The following is a 25017-nucleotide window of genomic DNA, read 5'->3' on the forward strand; positions in this document are numbered from 1 at the left end:
TAGTTATTGGTGTTAATGGTAGACTACTAAATAAGTGAAAGAGAATAAAGTCCAGAAATAGACCCACATTTGTACAGTCAGCTGATTTTCAACCACAATGTTAATTCAGTGTGAAAAAGGAGCCTTTTTAAGATGTTGCTAGAACAACTGGATGTATACGTAAGAAAAAACAAACCTCAACCTCTGTCTTACTCTTTACACAAAAATTAATTCTGCATGGATCACAGACTTAAATGTAAAACCCAGAAACATAAAGCTTCCAGAATAAACTATAAGAGAATATTTTCACAACTTTGGGGTTAGGTAAAGATTTCTTGGACAGAGAACAAAAATACCATAAAAGAAAAAAATTGATACATTGAACTTTAATCAAAATTAAAAATTTCTGTTCTCAAAAGATACCGTTAAGAAAATGAATAGATCAATTGTAGATTGTATCCAGAATATTTGACGTACTCCTAAAAAACAACAAAAAAAGAGGAACAACTTAAACAATGAGCAAAAACATGAACAGATACTTCATAAAAGAAAACATAGGGGTGCCTGGGTGGCTCAGTCGGTTAAGCGTCTGCCTTCAGCTCAGGTCATGATCTTGGGGTCCTGGGATCGAGCCCCACGTTGGGCTCCCTGCTCAGCAGGGAGTCTGTTTCTCCCTCTCTCTCTACCCCTCCCCCAGCTTGTGTTCTCTTTCTCTCTCTCTCAAATAAATAAAATCTTTATGGGGCGCCTGGGTGGCACAGCGGTTGAGCGTCTGCCTTCGGCTCAGGGCGTGATCCCGGCGTTGTGGGATTGAGCCCCACATCGGGTTCCACTATGAGCCTGCTTCTTCCTCTCCCACTCCCCCTGTTTGTGTTCCCTCTCTCACTGGCTGTCTCTATCTCTGTAAAATAAATAAAATAAAATCTTTAAAAAAACAAAAAAAACATAAATAGCCAATAAACATGTGAAAGGTGCTTAACACCTTCAAATACTAACGAAGTGTAAATTAAAACCACAATCAGAGTTATATAACCACTTCAGAAAACAGTTTGGTAGTTTCTTAAAAGGTTAAATGTAGAATTTCACCATATGACCCAGTAATTCCACTCCTAGGCATATATCCAAAAGAGGTGGAAATATACGTCCTCACAAAACTTGTAAATGCATGTGCATAGCAGTACTATTCATCATAGTCAAAACATGGAAACAATTCAAATGTCTATCACCTGATGAATGGATAAACAAATGTAACCATGCAGCAGGTTATTATTCATCCATGAAAGGGAATAGAATATTGATAGATGCCATGAAGTGGATGAACCTCCAAAACGTTATGCTAAGTGAAAGAAGCGAGCCACAAAGACACACATACTGTGGGATTGCTCTGTTTTTACAATGGCCCCCGATCTGCAGGGATCCTGGCCTACCATGTATTGGTGCCCTGTAGAGTTTTATTTGATGAAATTTTACCTTAGTGTGATGCTATTGATCTATGTTGGCACTTGAAATAAGTAACAGCCCTATGAAATGTTTTATGTTGTACACTATGAGTATTTCATGTGAGGAACTGTGCTGTGTATTACTCAAGTGTTCTTTTTATGGGTCCTCTTGGGAGAAATTACTGTCTGGCCTTAGTTCCAAGAGGAGTAGTTTTTCCTCAAAGGTGATTGATCTTTTTATCTCAGGAACCCTGGATAACTGGACCTAATATTTGTCTTTATAGTGTACTTTTTTTAACTTTGATTTATTCTGTATCTCTACCATTGTTCTACTTTTCACATCTTTACATGTATTTTCCTGTGTTATATTTCATATATCCTTACATGCTACCTCAAAGCCATTTGAGATAAGGCAGGAGTTAAGTATATACTGGCAGTTTGGTCTTAGGAGTATAGACTGTGGTGTGAGAGAGTCCCTTTGTGGACCATATGTAGCTCTTGATTCATATTGTGCTTTTTCTCAGCTAACTCACCCAGGTCTTTTTTGTACAAATTTGTATGGATTCCAGTCTCTGACTTTCTGTTTTTGTGTTGTTGATTTTTCAGACCCAGTTGAAAGCTTTTTGTTTGTCTGCAATAAATATCTAGGAGAGTATAGCTTATTTATCCTCTTCATTGTAGTTCTTCTAGGATCCCTTTCAGCCTTATCTAGAGATTTAATAAGCATTCCTCCCAGAGGTTCATTCATGTGTTGATAAAAATGCTGAACAGGCTAAAGCTGGCAGCAGAGACCTTCTTCCAGACTACCTTTGGTTCCCGAATAATCTTCAACCAGCAGTGACCACCCAGTTCTTCTGTCACCAGCTCATATTGCTGTCTCTTGTGCCTACGCATACATAACAGGGCTTTTTAATACTGTACTCAGGTTGTTTCCTGATTGAACAGGGGTTCCGTTTTGTTTTCATTGTCACAATTTTCTGACCCTTGATTCTTTTTTGTTTTTTATTTAACTGAATTAACATACAGTCTTATATTAGTTTTAGGTGTAGAGCATATTGATTTGACAACTCTGTACATTACTCAGTGCTTACCACAGTTAAGTGTAGTCACTGTCTGTCACCATATATTGTTACTATAATATTATTGACTATATTCTCTATGTTGTCCTTTTCATTTCCATGACTTATTTTATAACTGGAAGTTTGTACCTTTTAATTCCCTTCACCTAGTTCATCTGTCCCCGTGCCTACCTCCCCTGTGGCAACCACCAGTTTGTTCTCTATATTTAAGAGTCTGTTTGGTTTTTTGCTTGCTTGTTGATTCATTTGTTTTGTTCTTTAGATTCTACATAAAAATGAAATCATATGGTATTTGTCTTTCTCTGTCAGACTAATTTCACTTAGCACAATACCCTCTAGGTCCAAGTTGCAAATGGCAAAGTCTCATTCTTTTTATGGCTGAGTAATAGTCTATTGAATATATCTATGTACCACATCTTCTTTATCCATTCATCTATTGGTGGGCTCTTGGGTTGTTTCCATATCTTGGCTATTGTAAATAATGTGCAACAAGCATAGGGTACATGTGTCTTTTGAATTAGTGTTTTTGTTTTCCTTGGGTAAATACCTGGTTGTAGAATTGCTAGATCATGGTATTTCTGTTTTTAATTTTTTGAGGAACCTCCATACAGTTTTCCACAGTAGTTGCACCAGTTTATATTCCCACCAACAGTGTACAAGGGTTCCTTTTTCTTCACATTCTCACCAACACTTATTATTCCGTATCTCTTTTTCTTTTTTTTTTTTAAGATTTTATTTATTTATTTGAGAGAGAAATAGCGAGAGAGAGAGCATGAGCAGGGAGGAGAGGGAGAAGCAGACTGCCCATGAGCAGGGAGCCCAACACGGGGCTCAATCCCAGGATCATGACCTGAGCTGAAGAGAGACGCCCGAGAGACAGAGTCACCCAGGCACGCCATCCTTATCTTTTTGATACTGGGCATTCTGACCAGTGTGAGGTGATATTGTGGTTTTGATTTACATTTCTCTGATGATTAGTGATGTTGAGTATTTGTCAGCAATGTGTATGTCTTCTTTGGAAAAGTGTATATTTGGGTCCTCTGCCCATTTTTAACTGGATTGTTTCTGTTTTTGGTGTTGAGTTTCATAAATTCTTTATATATTTTGGATATTAACCCCTCATTAGACATCTTATTTGCAGATATGTTCTCTTATTTGTTAGGTTGTCTTTTTGTTTTGTTGATGGTTTCCTTTGCTGTGTAAAAGCTTTTTATTTTGGTATAGTCCCAGTGGTTTATTTTTGCTTTTATTTCCCTTGCCTGAGGAGACATATCCATAAATATGGTGCTAAAGGCAGTGTCCAAGAGGTTACTGCCTGTGTTTACTTTTAGAAATTTAATGGTTTCAGGTCTCTCATTTATGTCTTTAATTCATTCTGAGGATATTTTTGTGTATGGTGTAAGAAAATGGTCCAGTTTCATTCTTTTGCATGTAGCTGTTAAATTTTTCTAGCACTATTTACTGAAAAGACTCTTTTCCCCATTGTATATATTCTTGCCTCCTTTATCGTAGATTAATTGACCATACAGGCATGGGTTTATTTCTGACCCTCAACTTTTTTGTTCACAGCTATCTGCTCATTACCTCCAAAAAACAAAAAAAACCAAAATCCTCTGTTCTGTCTGAGCAGAAACTTAGCAAAGAAAAGCCTGCTTGCAGAAATTCCCAGTTACTAGGGTTTGTTTACCAATTTCATTGGTTCCATAAATACTGGTTGTATTTCCTACATGTATATTCATCCAGTAAGTCTTTATTGAATAAATGAATCAGTTTAAGAACAGGGGATGAGGGGCGCCTGGGTGGCACAGCGGTTAAGCGTCTGCCTTCGGCTCAGGGCGTGATCCCGGCGTTATGGGATCGAGCCCCACATCAGGCTCCTGTGCTATGAGCCTGCTTCTTCCTCTCCCACTCCCCCTGCTTGTGTTCCCTCTCTCGCTGGCTGTCTCTATCTCTGTCGAATAAATAAATAAAATCTTAAAAAAAAAAAAAAAGAACGGGATGAAACTGCAAATGTACTTACTGGAAGATGGAATGTAGACTTTAAAAATCAAGAGTCTTGGTTAGGTCTTTATTGATTTGAGGCTTTCCCCTTTCTCATGTCTCATTGAAAGTTTTTGGTCATTTTTTTTTTAATAAACATTATTGCTAATGTTTGAAGTTAGAAGTATTCTATTTTATTTTTTACTAAATATGTGATTTTAAGATTTGATGTTTTTATAGTGTTGCATTTATTTTTATGTTGATTTTATGTGCAAGTAGATAATCTAAGTTGTATTGAGAAAGAAGGAAAGCATCATTAAGTCTGCAAGATTTCAATTTAGTTTCTACTCTTTTGGTCTGCTTTTATTATGTAGGGCCAAGTATATTTGCACAGATTGATTTTAATGGGATAAATTTTTATTATAAATTGAAAATGTAAAGTAACACTTAGAAAAATTATGTAAATTGATGAAAATTAATTCTCATCAGACTTTGTTACATATTAATACATCAGAAACATAACTCCTTAAATATAACACATATTTATTGCTGACCTCAAGAAATAAAGGAACTCCTTTCTTGAACCCACAGGAAGAGCTATAGATGTTGGACTGGGTTCTTTATCTAACAAATTAAAGTCTTGAGTTGTTTGAACTTTCTACTCAGTGTGAATATTCAAACATGAGTACTTCAAATTCAATAGTAGTAGAATACAAATGATTAAGGATTTTATATTGCACTGATTTTTTTTATTCCCTTTTAGCAATAGATAGTTTTTCTGAGTATTTTATGTGAACCCCAATATATAAAGTACTAAATCTATGCTGCTTGTGTTGGAGTGAAGACGGCAGGGATTCAGTCATCATCTCCATGACCGTAACGTCTCTAGAGGACCCCAGTGATGCCCAGGGAGCCTCAGGGTGAATGGTTCTCAGCCATGGCCTTAGGGGCTGGACAGTAGTCTCTTCATTTAGAGGGTTGCTTCACTTTAATGCTGTTCTGGGGATGTGCTGCAGAGGCACATGGGATATCGACAGTCTAACAAGGCCTTTTTCACTTCTTCCTGTGATAAAGCCTCTTAGGTGGATCTTAGAGCTGCTATATAAGCCACATTTATTTCTGCATCAGGTCTGATCAACACTAATGAATAGCGTTTTGTGCTAGCACAAAATCTTGTAGATTGTGTGGAACATTTTAAGAATTCATAGAGTTTACTAACTTTTGTTTTTGATATTGTGTCCTCAAGTATGCTACTGTGGCAGCACTTCCCGAGATGTGTTATGTGGAACAGATATAGGAAAGTCTGATGGATTTGGAGACTTTGGCTGTTTAAAGATATGTGGCAAGTAAGGTTTTATGTTTTTCTCAGTAAGAATAAAGCCATATTTTATGCAACAATTATATAACAGTCTGTTGTTTTTCTTTACAGGGACTTGAAATGTGGGAACCATACATGTTCTCAAGTGTGCCACCCTCAGCCCTGCCAGCCGTGCCCACGGCTCCCCCAGCTGGTGCGCTGTTGCCCTTGTGGCCAAACTCCTCTTAGCCAATTGCTAGAACTTGGAAGTAGTGGTCGGAAAACATGCATGGATCCTGTCCCTTCGTGTGGAAAAGTGTGCGGCAAGCCTCTGCCATGTGGTTCCTTAGGTAACCAGTAGGCGTAAAGTTGTCTTTAAAAATATATAAGCAGAATAGTGTTAAATTTCAGTTATAGTATCAGAGGCTTTTGAAAATATTAATGATAAAATTTGTGTGAGCATTTTTTCTTTCCTCAAAATATACTTATGAAAACTCAAATATGCCCAAGTGATCTCTCCTTTTGCTTCGGCTATTTTATTGCCACCTCAGGACAGTTGTGAGATACTATTCCATGTGGGGCCAGTGGGGATTATAATTTCTCTTAGTAGCCTGCAGTAGTATGAACACCATATATCCTTTTACCAGTCCAGGGGTCAATGAGTGTTCAAAGGCATTTTCATATAATAGGAACATGTTAAATAACTGCGGGTGAGATGTTTAAGAACTAAAATGCTAAATATAATAAAACTTTAGCCATTGGAGTACTCAAGAAATACTTTCTCTATAGCTGAGTTTCCCATTTGGTTGAAGGTAAGACTTTCTGAGCATCATTTTGGAAGGCAGTTTTCTAAAACTTACATTTTCTTCTGTCTTTAAACAGAGGTTACTGAAGATAATTTCTTTCTTCTTTATTGACCCAGAGTCATCATTTTCTTGAACCTCAGTTATTGTATTATGCGTACAGTGATGCCCTTAGGGCCTACTCAGGTTTCTCGGGCAATTTCCCCACACCAGTGTACAGTTTTAATTGTTTTATCTACTTGTTAAAGCTTTTGGGTGTTTATTTTCCTGTCATTGCTTTTAGTGTGCCTGCGTGCCTACCATTAATGACGCTCCCTTTTTTCTGTTCTGTGGCTTCTGATTTTTTGGATATAGAAACCAGAAAAAGTTTGTTGGAATTAGCTGTAAAGTAATAGTCTGAGTTCTGAGACAGTCTGAGGCAGTCCTTGGGGAATATACCCGTATAGTTTTGCAATGGCTTGGCACCTTCTCTCCTGGGTGAGTGTTCAAAGGCTGTGTATTTAGAAAATGGATGTGGGCAACTGAGTGTATATCAGAGAGGTGTTCCTATAACTAATTGTCAAAGCTAAAATCTTTAGGTTTGGTTTCCATGTTTATTGAAAAGAGAGATTTCATATTTCTTCCAGATACCAGCAGAAACTGGTAGGTACACACTACCTAATTATTTTTTATAGTTTGACTTTAAAATTGTGTATAGAGGAGAAATGCTCTTTTCTCATATTTTAATACATATTTTAACTGCATTAGGAAAATCAGTTGTCTGTTGGTTCTCTTGCCTACTGTAAAAATGTATCTTCAAATAAGCTCTGTAAAGTGGAGATCAGAAGACTTCAAAGTCAAGAAGGATAGTAAAGATCTTCCCTTTTCAAAAAGCTCATGGATCAGTTTTGTAATAATTTCATATATGATGACCAGAAATCCCACTGTGGGGCTAAGATATGTTGGCAATCAGAGAAAGAGGAAATGTGAAATGGGTAGTACAGGGGGACTTGAGCAAGAGAAGGATAGTAATTGTCTGTATAAACAGGCCCAGAGGCTGGGACAAGACCAGATGAAGGCGTATGAGGGTAACCAGTGTACCTCAACAAGTTTTTAGTCATGGAAAATTTGTAAGGAATTAGGCTGAGTCGGATTGAGAGCTCAAAGACAATCCCATGGCTAGTGAAAACAGTGGCTGTCAAGTTTATTCAGATCTGACTTATCTGTAGAAAGCTTGCCGAAGTCTTTTAGTAGCTCACTCAATAGGAATTTCCATCCTAGACAGATTGCTTTAGTATGAGGTACTTGGGAAAGTTCTACTTTCAGGATGGGAACATGAGCTGTGTGGACCCATTCCCCAGCAAAACAAGCGAAGCTAGGGAAAATTATTACAAAGCAATTACTTAAAGTTTCTGGAAATTGTCCTTTGGGCATACATCAAATGAAGAACTATTTGTTAAAGAAAACCTAAAATTCAGTACGAACAGCAAGAGTCTGTGTTGTTTAAGTCACAGTCCACTCCCTTCCTTCCACCCCGAGCTCAGCTTAACAAAAGCTCTACTCAGGATAGGTGTGCCAAGAAGATAGGGCTGCCTCTACCCCTAAGCTCCCTACCATATCACGGGGAGGAGCCGACTGCCAGCATTTTTCATACCCTCTAACTCCAAGTGGAAGAGGCTAAATTTCTGGTAAGCACAGCTGAGCAGTCGGGGGCTCCTTTTCATACAGCCCCACCCATAAGTTGGGAGTTCTTACCCCAGTCACAACAGGCTAGACTGTTGAGGCCCCAGTCATCTTCACCCCAGCTCACTTTTAGAGCAGAGGTTCTACACGGGGAAAAACAAAATGTTTTGTGTTGGATTAGCACCAAGAGTAAGTGACTGAGACTTTTCCCAGGGGGAAAGGTAGTCAGTCCATAAGAAAAGAGAGCTACAAAGTATTTCCCCAAAGGAATGGACTTTAATTTGAAACACAGTAGAGAAGTTCAGACCTAAAGGCCCTTTAAAAAATAATACTTCTTTTTAATTAAGGGCAGTAAGCCAAACTGTAAGCCAGCTAGTTCAGCAGAAAGAACCAGGGAAAGAGATAACTAAGAGGAGCCCTTCTGAGATCAGAACAAACTATACAGACTTGACTCAAAGACTGCCCCTGCCCACATTTCATTGAATCAGACTGCTGAGCAATTTGTGCCCAACAGAGAGAAAGTAGAATGAAGAAAAATGAATGGCGCCTCAAACAAATGCAGGGCACTTTTAAGCACACAAGCATATATGTAATGGGAATACCACAATAGTAGAAAGCAGAAAAATATTTGAATAGCTGAAAACTTTTCAAGTTTATTGAAAACCATTAATCTATGTATCCAAGAAGCTCAGCTTATCCAATAGGATGAATTCAAAGAGAGCCACACCTAGACACAAGTAAAAAGCTGAAAGCCAAGGACAAGGAGAAAATCTTGAAAGCAGCAAGAGAAATATGACTCCTCACATACAAGGGAACCCCTATAAGATTAACAGCAGACTTCTCATCAGAAACAATGGAGAACACCACATCACAACAAGAAGACACTGGAATGAACTATTCAGAATGCTGGGGGGAAGAAACTGAAGCTTCTATCCAGCAGAACTATCTTTCAAAAATGAAAATAAAAACAGAATTCATTGCTAGGAGATCTGCTTCACAATAAATACTAAATAAATAATAATAAATACTAAAGGAAGTTCTTCAGGATAAAAGCAAGTAAATTCAAATCCATATGAAAAATCAAAGAGTAACAGTAATTACATAATTTTAAATGATAGTGTAAATGCGTGTTCTTTTCGCAACTGACTTAAACAATTGTATAAGGTAATATGTAATTGTATTGTTAGGCTTATAACGACTTGGAAATCTGTCTGACAATAAGAGCAGAAAGAAGGTGGGTGGGACCACAGTTGTACTGGGGTAAAAAAGTGATACCAAGTGGTAACTCAGATCTGCAGGAACAAATGAAGAAAACCAGAAATGGTAAATAAGATGATAAATACAACAAACTGTGAATGTATGCTTGCTGTCCTTTTCTCAGCTTTAACAGAAATTATATAAAGTAATATAATAATATATTATTGGGTTTGTAACATGTAGACATAATAATAATAGTGTAAAAGAGAAGGGAGAATAGAGCTACATAGAAATAAGACTTCTATATCTCACTGGAATTAGATTAGTATAAATCTGAAGTAGATTCTGATAAAATGTACCTGGTAAGCCCTAGAACAGCCATTAAGAAAATAACCCCCCTAAAAATAGTGAAAAATACCATTAAAGGAAAAAAATGTTATATTAGAAAATATTCACTTAATGCCAAAGAAAGCAGTAAAGGAGGATTAGATTAATAAAAAAAGACATGAGGCATACAGAAAAGTAAAAGTGGCAGGTATAATCCAACTCTATAATAATATTAATGTGAATAGATTAAACTATTAGAAAGCAGAGGCTGTCCAACGAAATTTTTTTAAAAAGCACAAGATCCAACTATGTGGTATCTTTAGAAAACAGACTTTAGAGTTAAAAATAAAATTAGGCTGAAAATAAAAGGATGGGAAAAAACACATCACTTAAACAGCAGCCGTAAGAGACTGTGACTGATACCCAAGGGATCCTTGAAATGGGATTTGTCCTAAACCTAGTTTAGGAGAATAAATGGCAGACATCTTATCACCAGATAGTCACAGAGCTAGAGTCAGTGAGATTATGGATCATGGTTTCTGATTGTTTATGATCCCCAGATTTTCAGAGTCAAGAATACTTAAGTAAAGTCATCCATATCTATAATTTTAAGGATATCCAAGTCTAACCTTGAGACTTGAGACGTAAAGAAAGGAGTCAGAAGATCTGATTTTTGACTTACGGCAAAGCATTATGGACTCCAAAGGATATTCTTTGCCAGAAAAGGCCCAGCCTGGGGGAAGAGGCATTGACTACGTCGTTTTTCCCTCAACTCTCATTCTGGAGTTATAGGGCATAGAAGTAGGAGACCAATATGTCTAGTGAACTTGGGAGTCTGAAAATGAGTACTTGCAGTTTTCATTCCTAGCTTTTTTCATTTTTATTAAAGATTTCATTCATACCTGTGAAAAGCTCTGCCATGAAGGAGACTGTGGACCATGCTCTCGTACATCAGTTATTTCCTGCAGATGCTCTTTCAGAACAAAGGTAAATCGTAAACAATGTTAGAGTTGTTATCACTCATACCTTTTAAATTAGTGATTACAGGATGCGAGGAATCAAAATAACTTAATAATGTTTTGTTCCTATCATACTACATATGATTCATTCAATCCAGCCAGTGTATGCTGACAGCAACCAGGGGCCAGTTGTAGGGTAGGCACTGGAGGTGGGGGGGGAGTAGCACTCCAGGCTCAGAGACCAGTAATGGGCCTAAGGCAAGTGTACAGATAGCTCTACCAAATACAAGTGTGATAATGCTAGATGCTAGTATAGAACAAAAGCACTTATTGCAAGGAGTTAGCTAACTAAGAAGTTGGAGAGAACACAGTCCACAAGATCGCCCTCATTTCTGATACCCACTGTAAGAGTTTAGACAACTGCTGAATTAGAATAGTCCATAAGACCACCCTAACTTCTGATAACCAACTGCAAGTCCAGTGTTCCCAAGACCACCCTCAGTGTTTGATAATTCACTAAAAGGACTCAGCAGAACTCATTGAAAGCTGTTACAATCATGGTTACAGTTTATTACAGGGGGAGGATACAGATTAATATCATCCAAAGGAAGAAACATGCAGGGCAGAGTCCAAGAAATACCAAATATGAAGCTTCTAATTGTCCTCTCCCTATGGAGTTGTACCAGTGTTACTTTCTCAACATCAGTTGGTAATAATATGCATGGAGTATTGCCAACCAAGAAAGGTCACCCAAGCCTGGGTGTTCAGTTTTTACTGAGGTTCCATTGTGTACACATGGTTGACTGCCCATGTGGCTGATCTCAGTCTCCAGTGTCACCAGAGGTCTATGGTTACTGTATGGACCCAAGTCTCCACCCTGACGTACATTATTGGTCTTCGTGGTATAGCCAGTCCCCACCTTAAGACTTTTCAGTATGGCCAGCCTGTACCCTAAATTGCATTACACTGTGTGGTGACCCAAGGCCTCAGGCAAACAGTGACACTCCTATCAGGCATGATATTCCAAAGGCTTAGAGATAACCTCCCAGAAGCCAATGGCAAAGGCCAGACCGCCCTTTCAAAAAGGTTAATTCTTAACTATACAAGTGTTTTGTCAATTTCTGCTTTCTGCCCCGGGGCAGTTTTGATTGGACTTTTTGTTATAAAAGGGACATCTAACCATTTTTACCATTCCTATGCTTGTAACCAAAGTCAGGAGCCTTGATGTGGAAGTCTTTGGGTAATCCAACTTGGAGAACATACCAAGTATGATCAGTCCTCTCTGACCCGCTTTCAGTGCATATTCACCACTACCAAGCCCAAGGTCTGGGTAGCTTCTAACTAAATGATTCTGAGGATGTAGTTCATAAACTGGGAGCTAGTTTATTAGGTAAGCTTTAGAATACAAATATAAAAATAATGCAGTTTACATTTGGCAAAAGTTGTATGTGTGTGCAGTTCTTTTCCCTGAAAGAAACCGCAGAGTACGTGGGACGGTAGAGATATTTTGAATGTCAGCTACAGGACCTTGAAGACTGTGAAGTACTGTGATCTAGTAATCACGATTTTAGTAATACCCAGAGGTGCTCTTTGTGACCAAGAAGCACCGGCAGGGTTGGGATGCGTGAGCTAGAAATAGCTACTGTCAGTTTGCTTCTTTCTCCACAGTAATCCCATTCTCTCTGCTTTTTTGCTTCTCATTCACTGTCCTTCCTCACTCCCTCTAATAGCAGACCCCATGGCAGTGAATGTACTCATGAAAAGCTTTGTGTAAATAGAATTTTTGCAAATAAGTTTTATTCTAAAACTCTGTGAGCACTCATTAACAGTATGAATTTTCTTGAAACCTCTGGCAGAGTGAAAAATCTCTTTGAAACTGTTGATCATTACCTCATTGTTTAGCCAGATTTTTCATGAAATGTCTTTTGTAATGAATGGGCTTTTCCATCTTTTTCCCTTTTTTTTTTTTTTAATTAAGGTTTTATTTATTTGAGAGAGAAATAGCGAGAGAGGGCATGAGTAGGGGAGGGACAGAGGGAGAGGGAACCTGACTCGGGAGCTCTATCCCAGAACCCTAGGATCATGACCCGAGCCGAAGGCAGACACTTAACCAACTGAGCCACCCAGGTGCCCCTGGAAGTGAGTTTTCTAGATAAGTAAAACTTATTTCTTAAAGCTTCAAAGCTTTGGGGGGGTCTTTGAAAAATTTATGCTGTATCTTACTACCTCTTACAAAGAGTACTGTATTTAACTTTTTGTTGGTTATTCATACTGATTTTAGGGACCTATAGGAGCTCTGCCTTTCCCTGCAGTTGTAGATACCACTGTAGCATGTCATTTCTACTCTATAATCCAGTGTTTGCATTAACTGGAACATTCGCTCAAGCAATTTTCACGAGCCTGCTCATGAAATTTCTAGAGAACGTATGGGGAACTTTTCCTTATCATCCAACACAACCAACCAATTTATCGAAAACATCTTTCTAGCTAGAGTCTTCCTTTTCTTAGACCTTTTTACTTCTCTTTTCAACTCTAGTAGCTGCCCCTTTTTTCAGGGTCATTTTCACTAAGAAAAAAATATTTTTATCATTTTGGTAGTTTCTGAGTACGTAGCAACCTGTGAATGACATCAAAGACAAATTCAGACGTGGATGCTGGGCAGCCAGACTCCCTCTCCCCCAAGTGACTGACATGCTCCCACACAGCTGCCTCTCCACACATTATTCAGGATCATGCCTCAGCAAGTTACATGTGATCTTTGGGGTCATTCATACATAATTACTACAGTAATACTCTGAATGCCAGAGGACTACTATATTCTACTTTGCTGCATTTCACCAGTGTCAGGGCTGCTCTTAAGTGTGTTGAGCTCTTTGCCTCTGGTACCAGATTGTTACATATTTTCACATTTTCTGCTTTTTATGGCTTTTTCTGTCTACCCTTGCCAGGCAGTTATTTTTCTTTGCTTTCTATACCTTTAACAGCCCCTCTTTCCATTCAGCTTTTATAATTCCTAATCTACTTTGAATTAGGAGGCCAGACCACAGAGATTATTACAGTTATATTTGTATGAAGTGTCAGTAAACCTGGGGCCCTGTTGTCAGGAAAGCATATTAATACAGGGACTGAGCTAACCTAGTTCCAGATGGATAAAGTTGGTGAATAAGTGGCTGCCACAGAAGTACAGGATATTTAGGGTATACATGTTATATTTAGCATTCTACAGTTGTATTGTTTCATTTATTCCTAAAGGAGTTACTGTTGTCTTTTTTTCCTTTTTTCCTAGGAGCTTCCATGTACCAGTCTCAAAAGTGAAGGTATGGTTGGGAAGGGGCAAGAGGGAACATTCTGGGATAAAAGTAATTGTTCTCTATCTTGATAGGGGTTTGGGTTATATACTTGTCATAACTCAGTAAAGGTACACTTAGAATTTGTGCATTTCATTGTATGTAACTTTTACCTGAAAAGAAAAGTAAAAATCATAAACTGAGTTCTAGTTAATGATGCTAAAGTTAGGGTAAGTGTACTCATATCTGCAGCTTTCTTTGCAATGCATCAAATATTAAGATAAATTGATTGGTAGGTAGAATAAATAGGTAGATATGTGAAAAAGTGATGGTAGAATCTCAGTAATGGTATATGGATATTCACTGTAAAGTTGTTTCAACTTCTTTATATGTTTGAAAATTTTCATAATAAAATGGCAGTAATGGGGGTGAAGGTGAATAATACCTAATGCAGCAAACTTTACACACTGACTCTGATGCTTCATCCCCACAAGGCTCGATTCTGTTGCATACCTGGAACAGGTACTCAGCCAGCAGCCTTCTTAACCTTGAGGACTACAGTGTTCTTTCTTCCTTTGTCCTTGATCCTGACATTCTGTGCTGTTATGATTCTATCCTTTGCTAACCATCTCATAGTCTTTTGTTTAAGCCAACTTAAAACCTTTCTGGAAAGTGACAGAAGTTAAATAGAAGTTAAATGTGTACAAAATAAAAGCTCTTATTCTGGCTAGGAAGAAAGCTGTATTGGGTTAGGATGCTTTTGTTTGCAGGTATTAAAAACCCAGGGAAAAGTAACATCAGTAATAAGGGAGTTTACTGTCTCACATAGTAGGAAGTATGGAGGCAGAAGAAGTCCTGGCTTGGTTAATTCGAGCCTCACTGATTGTAGGACACCAGGTCAGCTTCTCTGATTTTTTTGGTTTTCCCCTCATGGGTGGAAGTTAGCTATAGCAAGTCCACACATCTCACCCAACAACATCCAAAGGAAAGAGATTCTTTTTTTTTTTTTTTAAAGATTTTATTTTTTATTTATGTGACAGAGATAGACAGCCAGCGAGAGAGGGAACACAGCAGGGGAGTAGGAGAGGAAGAAGCAGGCTCATAGCGGAGGAGCCTGATGTGGGACTCGATCCCGAAACGCCGGGATCACGCCCTGAGCCGAAGGCAGACGCTCAACGACTGCGCTACCCAGGCGCCCCCAAAGGAAAGAGATTCTTAAGCTTCCCTTCCTTCATTTCCCCCCCCCCCCCCCNGAGCAAGTGGGGTGGGGGAGGGGCAGAGGGAGAGAGAATCTTAAGCAGGCTCCCCACTGAGTGCAGAGCCCAACTTGGGGTTTGATCTTACAACCCTGAGATCGTGACCGGAGCCGAAATCAAGGGTCTGATGTTTGACTGAGCCACCCAGTTGCTCCGAGTTCCGCTTCCTTAAGAGCAAGGAAAACAGTCCTGAGAGGCTCTCAATACACTTTGTATCACATGCTCCTGCCTAAACCAGACATTAACAAGGAGAATGGAATTAACAGGCAAATAGACTGTTGAACCGAGGAGCACATGGGCACCCAATTTCTGAAAAAAATTAAGGCGCCATAGCATTAAGAAGGTGGGGAGTAGCTGTTTGGGAGGTAGCTAGAAATATCCACCTTAAGCCCACTGTCAAAATTTTGGTTATTAAAAACATAATTTGAAAAAATTACATTAATACACTTTTTAAAGTAAAAAAATAAAAACAGTGTAAAGTAAAAAGTGAAAATATACCCTAACCTGATTTTCCCCTCCTAGTTCTACTTCCCTGATGAAACTGTTATTATTTTGTTGGGTATGGGTCTAGATCTTTTTCTGTGTTCATATAGATGTATTCACGTGCCCGTTAGTTTTGTTTTTTCTTTTAAACTTAGGTTTCTACTAAACATGCTGTTTGCAACTTGGTTTTTTTTCTTCCTCAGTAATATAGCAAAGACATTTTTCCATGTCAGTGTATATAGCTCTCCCTCTTACAAGGTATTCTATATGTGGGTATGCTGCAGTACAGTTCACCATTGCCCTTTGGGTGGTCATTCAGGCTGTCTCCAGTTTTTCCCCATTACAAATAATGCAGTAGCCATCTTGTCTGACATTTTAAAGCTTTATGATGAAATTTCAGCCATAAATGAAAGTGGAAAGATTAGTATAATAAACCCCTAAGTACCTGTCACCCATCATCTGTTATCAACATTTTGCTCTCCCTTCCCTACTTTTTATTTTCACTAGAGTACTTTGAAAACAAATCTCAAACATTATTTCACCCATAAACACTTCAGCACCTAGCCCATTTTTAAAAATTAAAATAAAATTCACATAACGGGCCCCTGGGTGGCTCAGTTGTTAAGCGTCTGCCTTCGGCTCAAGTCATGATCCCAGCATCCTGGAATCGAGCCCCGCATTGGGCTCCCTGCTCCGCTGGGAGCCTGCTTCTTCCTCTCCCATTCCCCTTGCTTGTGTTCCCTCTCTCGCTGGCTCTCTCTCTGTCAAATAAATAAATAAAATCTTCAAAAAATAAATAAAATAAAATTCACGTGACATAGAACAGGCCATTTTAAAGTATACAATTCAATGGCATGTAGTGAATTCACAATGTTGTGCAGCCATCACCTCTGTCTAGTTCCAAAACATTTTCATCACCCTAAGAGGAAACCCTGTATTCAGTAAGTTTTCACTCCCCATTCACTCCTCCCTCAAACCCCTGGGAACCAGTAATCTGTTTTCTGTCTCTATGGATTTACCTATTCTGAGTATTTCATATAAATGGAATCATATAGTATGTAACCTTTTATGCCTGGCTTCTTTCACTTAGCATGTTTTCAAGATTCATCCATGTTGTAGCACATATCAGTACATCATTCCTCTTTATGACTGAATAATATTTCATTGTATGGATATATCACAATTTATTTATCCATTCATCTGTTGACAGACATTTGGGTTGTTTCTATCTTTTGGCTATTATGATTAGTGCTACTGTGAACATTTGTACACAAATTTTTGTTAAAACACCTGTTTAAAATTTTTTTGGAAGTGGAAGTGGAATTGCTGGATCATATNTTTATATACCTACAAGTGGAATTGCTGGATCATATGGGAATTCTGTGTGTAATTTTTTAAAGAACTGCCACAGCAGTTTTCCGTAGCAGCTACATCATTTTACATTCCCATCAACAATGTATGAGGGTTCCAGTTTTTCCACATTCTCTCCAGCACTTATTTTTTGTTTTGGTTTTGGTTTTTATGTGTTTTCTTATTATAGCTATCCTAAATATATATGAAGTGATATTAATGGTTTTGATTTGCATTTCCTTAGTGACATTGAACATTTTTTTATGTACTTTGCCATTTGTAATCTTCTTTGGAAAACGAGTCTTTCCAAGTCCTTTGCCGATATTTTAGTTGTGTTGTTATCTGTTCCTGTTTTTTAGTTGTAAGAGTTCTTTACATATTTTGGATCCTAGACCTTTATAGATAGATGATTTACAAATATTTTTACCCATTATGTGGGCTGTCTTTTCACTTTCTTAATGGCGTCCTTGGTGCACAAAATCTTTTAATTTTGATCAAGCCCAATTTGTTTTTCTTTTGTTGCTTGTGCTTTTAGGATCCTAGCCACTTTTGAAATTATATAGGTAGGAATGATTCCTTAAGATAGAATTACCACTGACATTTTTGATAGATGCATATGTACACCAAAAATTTATACTCCTATCCACTGAGTGTGCCTTGTTCTCTACACCTTCACCCATACCAAATATTAATCAGTCTTCCATTGTCTTTTTTTGACAGCCTGACAAATGGAAAATCTTTTTACATGTATTTTCACCATAACTAACTCATTTGCATTATTACATTTGTATTTCTTCAGCTTGTAGTCACTCAGATACTTGTTGAATGAATGTTCATATCCTTTGCCCTTTTTTTTTTTCTTTTTAATTGGCCACAGCAGATGCTACATTTATGTGTGATAAGCGGTGTAACAAGAAACGGTTGTGTGGACGGCATAAATGTAATGAGATATGCTGTGTGGTAAGTGGACCTATCATTAGGTACAGTCAGATTGCATTCATCCAGGGGCAGGGCATCTAGAAGCCTCAGCTGTCTGGAATGCAGCCCGGATTTAGAAATCACTGGGAGGGGCCCCTGAGCAGCAGTGAGAGAGCTGCCTAGAGAGACAGGCCTTTTTAGGCCTAACCCAGGTCAGCCTGTGGCAGTATGGGGGAAGAGAAAGAAGACAGAAGGCCTCAGGCTCCAGAGCCCAAGATCACCAGATGAGCATACAGTCCTCTGCAGGGGATTATGTGCTGTCCCAACACACAGACTGGGCTGGTCTTAGCGATTCAGGTTTTGGGTTTCACATACAATGTGGATCGGGTCAGTAGGCAAAATGAGTAGGGCATTTTTGAAAGGGGCAAGTTTCAGTTATCTGAAATAATTCACTTATATGGAACTTAATAAAGGAAGCATTACCTGGCAGTAATGTGTTGCCATGTTGTGTGTGTGTGTGAGTTTTGTGTATAAATAAGATAACACAGTGCCAATACCAAAGTAGTGCATGTATATACAACACCTATAGATGTATATTATACATAATTGTTATTTTTAAAGTTTACGTATTGACAAGATGAAGAGTGATAAAACTGGACAGTGTATCAAGACTTATAAATCAGTATTTGAAGGCTTAAAGACTTCCTCTTATTATTGAAAATTTCAAACATATACAAAAGCAGAGAGGTTAGTATGAGTCCCTTATACCCAATATCCAACTTCAGTAGTGATCAGCTCATGACTAATCTTATTTCATCCGCATCTATACCTGCTCCCTCTGATTATTTTGAAGCTAATCCCAGACATCATTTCATCGATAAATGTGTGGAGAGCTTTTTTTATTACTCTTCTTGTTGTTTGTGGAAAATATAAATGGAGATAATTTTACAAACAAATACGAATCTCTTCATAGGATAAGGAGCACAAATGTCCTTTGATTTGTGGGAGGAAACTCCGTTGTGGCCTTCATAGATGTGAAGAGCCTTGTCATCGTGGGAACTGCCAGTCATGCTGGCAAGCCAGTGAGTGTCTTCACTGTATGCTTTATTATAAAGTTTTCTAGAAGTTCAGGCATAATATATTTTGAGGCGTTGATGTACTTAGTTTGGTATGGGTTACTGAACTAAGCCTAAGTATTTCAGATATGTTGAGATGTTAAAAAAAAGTTATTCTAGTACTGTATTATCTTCCCTGAATGTATGAAACTTGGGATGTAAGCAACAATGGTAAGATGAGATCTGGTTCATTACTGGATTACTCTTAAATATCATTGACAGAATCTGTCCTCAGCAGTCTTCTTTATATTATTAGCTGCTGTTTGGAAACTTTTGGTTTTAGGACTCATTTACATTTTTAAAAATTATCAAGCACCCTCAGAGAGCTCTTTTTATGTGATTTATATCTGTTTTACCATATTAGAAATTAAAACTGAGAAAGTTTTTTTAAAGATTTTATTTATCCTGCTTCTCCCTCTGCCCCTCCCCCGCTCATGCTCTCTCTCTCTCTCTCTCTCGCTCAAATAAATAAAATCTTTTAAAGAAACAGTAATATACTAATTGCATATTAATATAAATGACTTTTTTTTTAGGATTTTATTTATTTGAGAGAGCATGAGTCCTGGGGGAGGGGCAGAGAGAGAAGCAGGCTCCCCACTGAGTAGGGAGCCCAACATGGGGCTCAGTCCCAGGACCCTGGGATCATGACCTGAGCTGAAGGCATATGCTTAACCAACTGAGGCACCCTTAAATGACATATTTTTAAAACTTTTTTTTTTAATGGAAGAGTAGATGCTTGATTTAATAGAAGATAGTTGGATTCTCATATCTGCTTCTACATTAATCTGTTGCAGTACAAAGTTGAAGGAATTGAAAAAAAGCTGGCCTCACATAGGTGTATAGTTTAAAAAGAGTATAATCATGGTGGATATTCTTTTTTTGTAATTATACCAAAACTCAACCTCATTTTAGAAAGGAACTTCAGTCAGGGTTTTTGTTTTTGTTCTCGGTCACATTAAAATTCATTGGTTTTTCTTGTATTTTGAATGGATATTTTACCCATGCATGATTTTATAACATCTTACATTGATCATTTGGAAATGGATTATTCACTGTGTTATGCAGATTTTTGAAATGGTAAAATATTTTATGTTATAATATTAAAGATTTACATTCATTAATATAACTACCAGTTTCATCAGAAAAGTCTTGGGAAAAGTATTAGGAAGTTGTCAAGCTCATAGTGGTAAATACGTATTTTCCAAAATTCTGTTTTCGCTTGAAAGCTTTTATTGCTAGCAACAAAGTAGGTTTTCTTGAATTGATAGGCTCACTGTGGTAATTTTTGATAAAATGTATGCCAAATACCCAAGTCTGAATAACCATAGCTTGTCAGTCATTCTTTCCAGTAAAAATGGTGTTCTAGCTCACAACTCCAACAAGTGCGGTTCTTCTAAAAAACTAGATTATATTTTAGTGTGCAGCGAAAGTGCTTTATGCAGATTTCCCACTTTGTTTCACAGATTATGGAAAAGACCTGTATTTAAGGACTAAGTTGTTTTTTTTTTCTTTACTGCTTCATCAAGGACTTCTTTAAGTGAAACTAGCATTTTTTATTTATTCTAAGTGCTTAGCAGTGAAAAATACGGTGGTTACTGTTTGGTACTACTGCCTTGATTTGTGCTAAAACCTGGCAGTTTTACTAACCATTGCTTTTGCACCATCAGTGCAAATGTCAACATAGTGAAAAAAAATAATTTCTTAGTCTTATTATGAAAATAATTTTGGCCTTACAGAAAGGATCTCAGGGACCCTTAGGGGTCAACAGAGCACACTTTGAGAACTGCTGCATTAAAAGATAGGCTTAGATCAAGATTTCCTAAAATGTCTTTGCTAGAACGCTAGGCCTACCTCATTTCAAAAAAAGAGTTGAGTCAGTGCTTTGATATAAATCACACACATGGGGGCACCTGGATGGCTCACTTGGTTAAGCATCTGCCTTCAGCTCAGGTCATGATCTCAGGGTCCTGGGATTGAGCCCTGCATCGGGCTCCCTGCTTAGCGGAGAATCTGCTCCTCCCCCTGCTTGTTCTCTCTCTCTCTCAAATAATCTTTTAAAAATAAATAAATAAATCACATGCATGGATTCCATGAAAACAACTTTCCCTTTACCTAGCGGTTTCTCATAATAAGCTTGTTGAATGGATAGGCCAAAGTTTGGTATCCCCACCTCACCAATAGAGAGCTCAGAAGGGTTAAATTACCAGCCCACAGTTAACTTAGCAAGTAAGTAGTAGGTCCAAGACTCGAATCCTAAGTCTCCTGACTGTATTTATAGGGCTCTTTCTGCCACATTGTGTAGCCTCTGAAAGGTTTGGTGGAAAGAGTACTAACTGGAGAAGAGCAGTGGGTGGAAGAATCTTGAGAGCCCTGGGCTTCCTGACTCTTAGCAACCTAGTTGAGAACCACAGCCAAAGGCCTGGCCTCTACCCTCTACCAAGACTCAAGAGCTGGAGAACTGTCTCCCCTTGGGATTTAGGAGTTAGGAGAGCTCTTGAGATGGACTGTTTGTTGGAGCTTTCCAGTGTGAGTCATCATTTTGATTTAGCTTGAGAACTGTGCGTAATGAACTCGGATGCAGCTCTGTGCTTCATTTCAGCTTCATATTGATAGGTGCTAATTATATCTGAAGAATTTGGTGGGGGGCACCTGGTTGGCTCAGTCGGTTAAGCCTTTGCCTTTAGTTCAGGTCATGATCTTGTGGTCCTGGGATCAAATCCCACATCAGGCTCCCTGCTCAGCAGGGAACCTGCTTCTCCCTCTCCCACTGCTCCTCCCCACCGCTCGTGCACGTGCTCGCTCTCTCTTTCTCTCATATAAACAAATAAAATCTTTAAAAAAAAAAAAAAGAATTTTTGAATGGCTTCAGTGACTCTCTGAGGTTGATATTCAAATGTATATTTTTTATGTTTGTTAATTATCTGTGGCTTTCATTATCTATTTTCCTAACCAAAAGAATTTGAAAAAAAAGCTATATCTTTAGTGGAAGTCTCCTCTTCTCTCAAAAGAGATGGTCAGTTGTCTATAGAATACATGTAAAAGTGTCCTGAGTTATTCCTGGACTTAGAGTTTGTTGCAAGTAACATACCTTTCTGCTTCTTTGCCACCAACTCAACTTTAATAAAAGAAAAACCTTTTGTGAAAAAAGCAGCCCCCACCCAAAAAAAGTGTGTGGCCTGTGTCTGTGTAAATATGTGTGTGCACATCCCAAACTCAGAAAGGTTGTTTTGTTTCACCTGCCTGTCCATCAGGTTTTGATGAACTAACCTGCCACTGTGGTGCGTCAGTGATCTACCCACCAGTTCCCTGTGGTACCAGACCCCCCGAGTGTACCCAGACCTGCGCCAGAGTCCATGAATGTGACCATCCAGGTGGGTCCCAGCTCCTTCCTCCACATGTCTCAGGCTGCTCACACTGTGTCATTTCGGATGTTGCTTGACAGTCTTTAGTTCTCTGCAGTCATGTTGTGATTGGCACCCCTTGTTGCCTGTTCTTGGGGGCTGCTTCTGTGAAGGTGGGTCTGTGATCTGGGCTACAGCGGGGAATCACAGTGCCCTCCATCTCTGTACTCTGGATGTCACACACACCCGAAAGGCTGGGAGAATCTCCTGCTGGTCTTATCTTTCAGGGACTTTTCTTCTTTTCTTATTGCCTACAATTCGGATGTATATTTTAAGGTTGAGCATTTTCTTGCAAAATTGAAAGTATCTTGTTTTTTGCTGTTGCTGTTTTTATAGAAGTAATATATATTTATTGTATAAAAAGAAAGAAAGTGAGATAAAGTCAGTAAAGTCAGAAGATTGAAATTAAGTCATCCATTATGTCACCTTGTAGGAATTACACCTTAGTATATATTTTTCAGGGCTTTTTTTCCATGGGCAAAAATATATATTTGCATTTTTTTCTTTTGTGTAAAATAAAAGTGTGATCCTACTGAATTTATTTTAACTAGATTTCCCCCTCTTATTATTGTATTTTGAATCTCTCTTCTTATCAGTGAATATTTTTCTACAATGTAGTTTTTTTTTAAGATTTATTTATTTGAGAGAGGACTCACGAGTAGGAGCGGCAGAGGAAGAGAGAATCTCAAGCAGACTCCCTGCTGAGTGTGGAGCCTGATGCAGGGCTCAAACTCACGATCCTGAGATCACAACCTGAGCTGAAACCAAGAGTTGGCACTCAACCAGCTGTGCCACCCAGGTGCCCCTCTACAGTATAGATTTTAATAGTTAATGTGTGCTGTTACATGGATGGGTCATAACTTAGTATCATGTTGCTGGACAAGTCTGTTGTTTCCAATTCTTCCCTCATAAATTGCTGTAGACAGCAGGCCAGTAGCTACTTAACATCACCCATATTCTGTCCAGTCTAGTTACTGGCTTTTCTCTAGAACCATATTGGGCTCATCATTTCATTTTACCAAGTCCCAGAGGTAAACCTGAAATAACTCAAGTTACCAGGCTTGGTACTTAATAAGTCTGGCCATATGAATCAGACTGACAGACAACCGTTTCTCAGTTTTTTAAGTTAATAGAGTAAAACAGAATTAAGTAAATTCCTCATGAAGCAAGAAGTCCCTCCTTTCCTGGAGACCTTAGGATGGCCCTCCCAGCTTAGTCTGCAAGCCTGTATTTCGGTGTCCACACCAGCATGAATTAAGTGCCCAAGCCAATACTCACCCACTTCCTCCTTCACACTCACTTGCAGATGTTACAGATGAATTCCACATCCTGGTAGTTAATGTCCATAGTTGAGAACTTAACCAGTTACGAGGTGTGTTGTTTTAGCCTGCTTTTGTTCAGCATTCATTTAATTTGTCTTGAGTGTTAGTTGTATATCCAGCATGGTATCAGACACAGGGAGATTGAAAGGAAGAAAAAGTAACCCATGACCTAGAGATTCTTATGTTCTTCCCAAGGAAGAGGGTGGTAGTCATATGCACATGACACAACCAACCATTACATGAAGAAGGGCCAGATAACATGGTAGCAAGCCATCTGCAAAAGATCTCAGAGATCGGGGAGTGTAAGAGAGCTCAAGGTCAGGAACGGTCAGCCAAGGAAGGCTTTGTTGTAGGAGATAAGTTCAGATGAACCATCTCTTACAGACAGCAAGGAAATTGAAAGGAATCAAGGGAGCATGTCAGATGGAATGAGTAGCAAAGATAGCTAAGCAAAAGTTAGCAGTTGCTGTGTAAGGTAGGGCCAAAAGAATGATTGAGTAGACTGGACAGACCAGGGGCTGTGCCGCAAGGAGATGAATGGAAAAACTGCCTCCTTCTCTGCTTTTCTGTTCATGTGTCTGTCCTGCCTCAGTGGGGTTTCTTTTTCTCACTCATGCTCATCCTTCAACACTTTAGTATAAAGCCACCTACTTTTTACTTTCCTATTTTCCATTTTAAAAAGTACTCCCAGGGGCGCCCGGGTGGCTCAGTTGGTTAAGCCAACTTCGGCTCAGGTCATGATCCCAGCGTCCTGAGGTGCAGCCCATAGCGGGCTCCCTGCTCAGCGGGTATCTCCTTCTTCCTCTGCCCCTTCCCCTCTGCTCTTGTGCTGTGTCTTTCATTCTCTATCTCTCTCAAATAAATAAAATCTTTAAAAAAATAAAATAAAAAGTACTCCTAGCTTCTAAACTTTAAAGTTCCATGTTATATATCATTATAACATGTATAACAGTTTTTGTGGCTTTATTATTTTTTTAAAGATTTATTTATTTATTTGAGAGAGAGCACAAGCAGAGGGGAAGAGCAGACTCCCCACGGAGCAGGGAGCTTGACGTGGGGCTCAACCCCAGGACCCTGGGATCATGACCTAAGCTGAAGTCAGATGCTTAACCGACTGAGCCACCTAGGCACCCCAGTTTATTTGGCTTTATTTAAACATTATT

The 25017-nt window shown here is 38.7% G+C and overlaps 1 protein-coding gene across 4 annotated transcripts in view; it reads left to right on the plus strand.

The window, feature by feature from the left end:
* Positions 1–25017, plus strand: part of NFX1 (nuclear transcription factor, X-box binding 1) — a 72864-nt gene that overhangs the window by 30418 nt on the left and 17429 nt on the right. For 3 of the 4 annotated variants that reach the window (XM_034664019.1, XM_034664018.1, XM_019806844.2), the window contains exons 8-14: positions 5724–5823; positions 5907–6124; positions 10653–10750; positions 14009–14039; positions 17976–18058; positions 18990–19098; positions 22383–22502. In XM_034664019.1, coding sequence (XP_034519910.1) covers positions 5724–5823; positions 5907–6124; positions 10653–10750; positions 14009–14039; positions 17976–18058; positions 18990–19098; positions 22383–22502 — 759 coding nt within the window. The remainder of the gene's footprint in view (positions 1–5723; positions 5824–5906; positions 6125–10652; positions 10751–14008; positions 14040–17975; positions 18059–18989; positions 19099–22382; positions 22503–25017) is intronic. The other variant, XM_002926170.4, reaches the window with a different exon arrangement.

The sequence above is a fragment of the Ailuropoda melanoleuca genome, chromosome 7 (genome assembly GCF_002007445.2).
Source record: "Ailuropoda melanoleuca isolate Jingjing chromosome 7, ASM200744v2, whole genome shotgun sequence".
Taxonomy (NCBI): domain Eukaryota; kingdom Metazoa; phylum Chordata; class Mammalia; order Carnivora; family Ursidae; genus Ailuropoda; species Ailuropoda melanoleuca.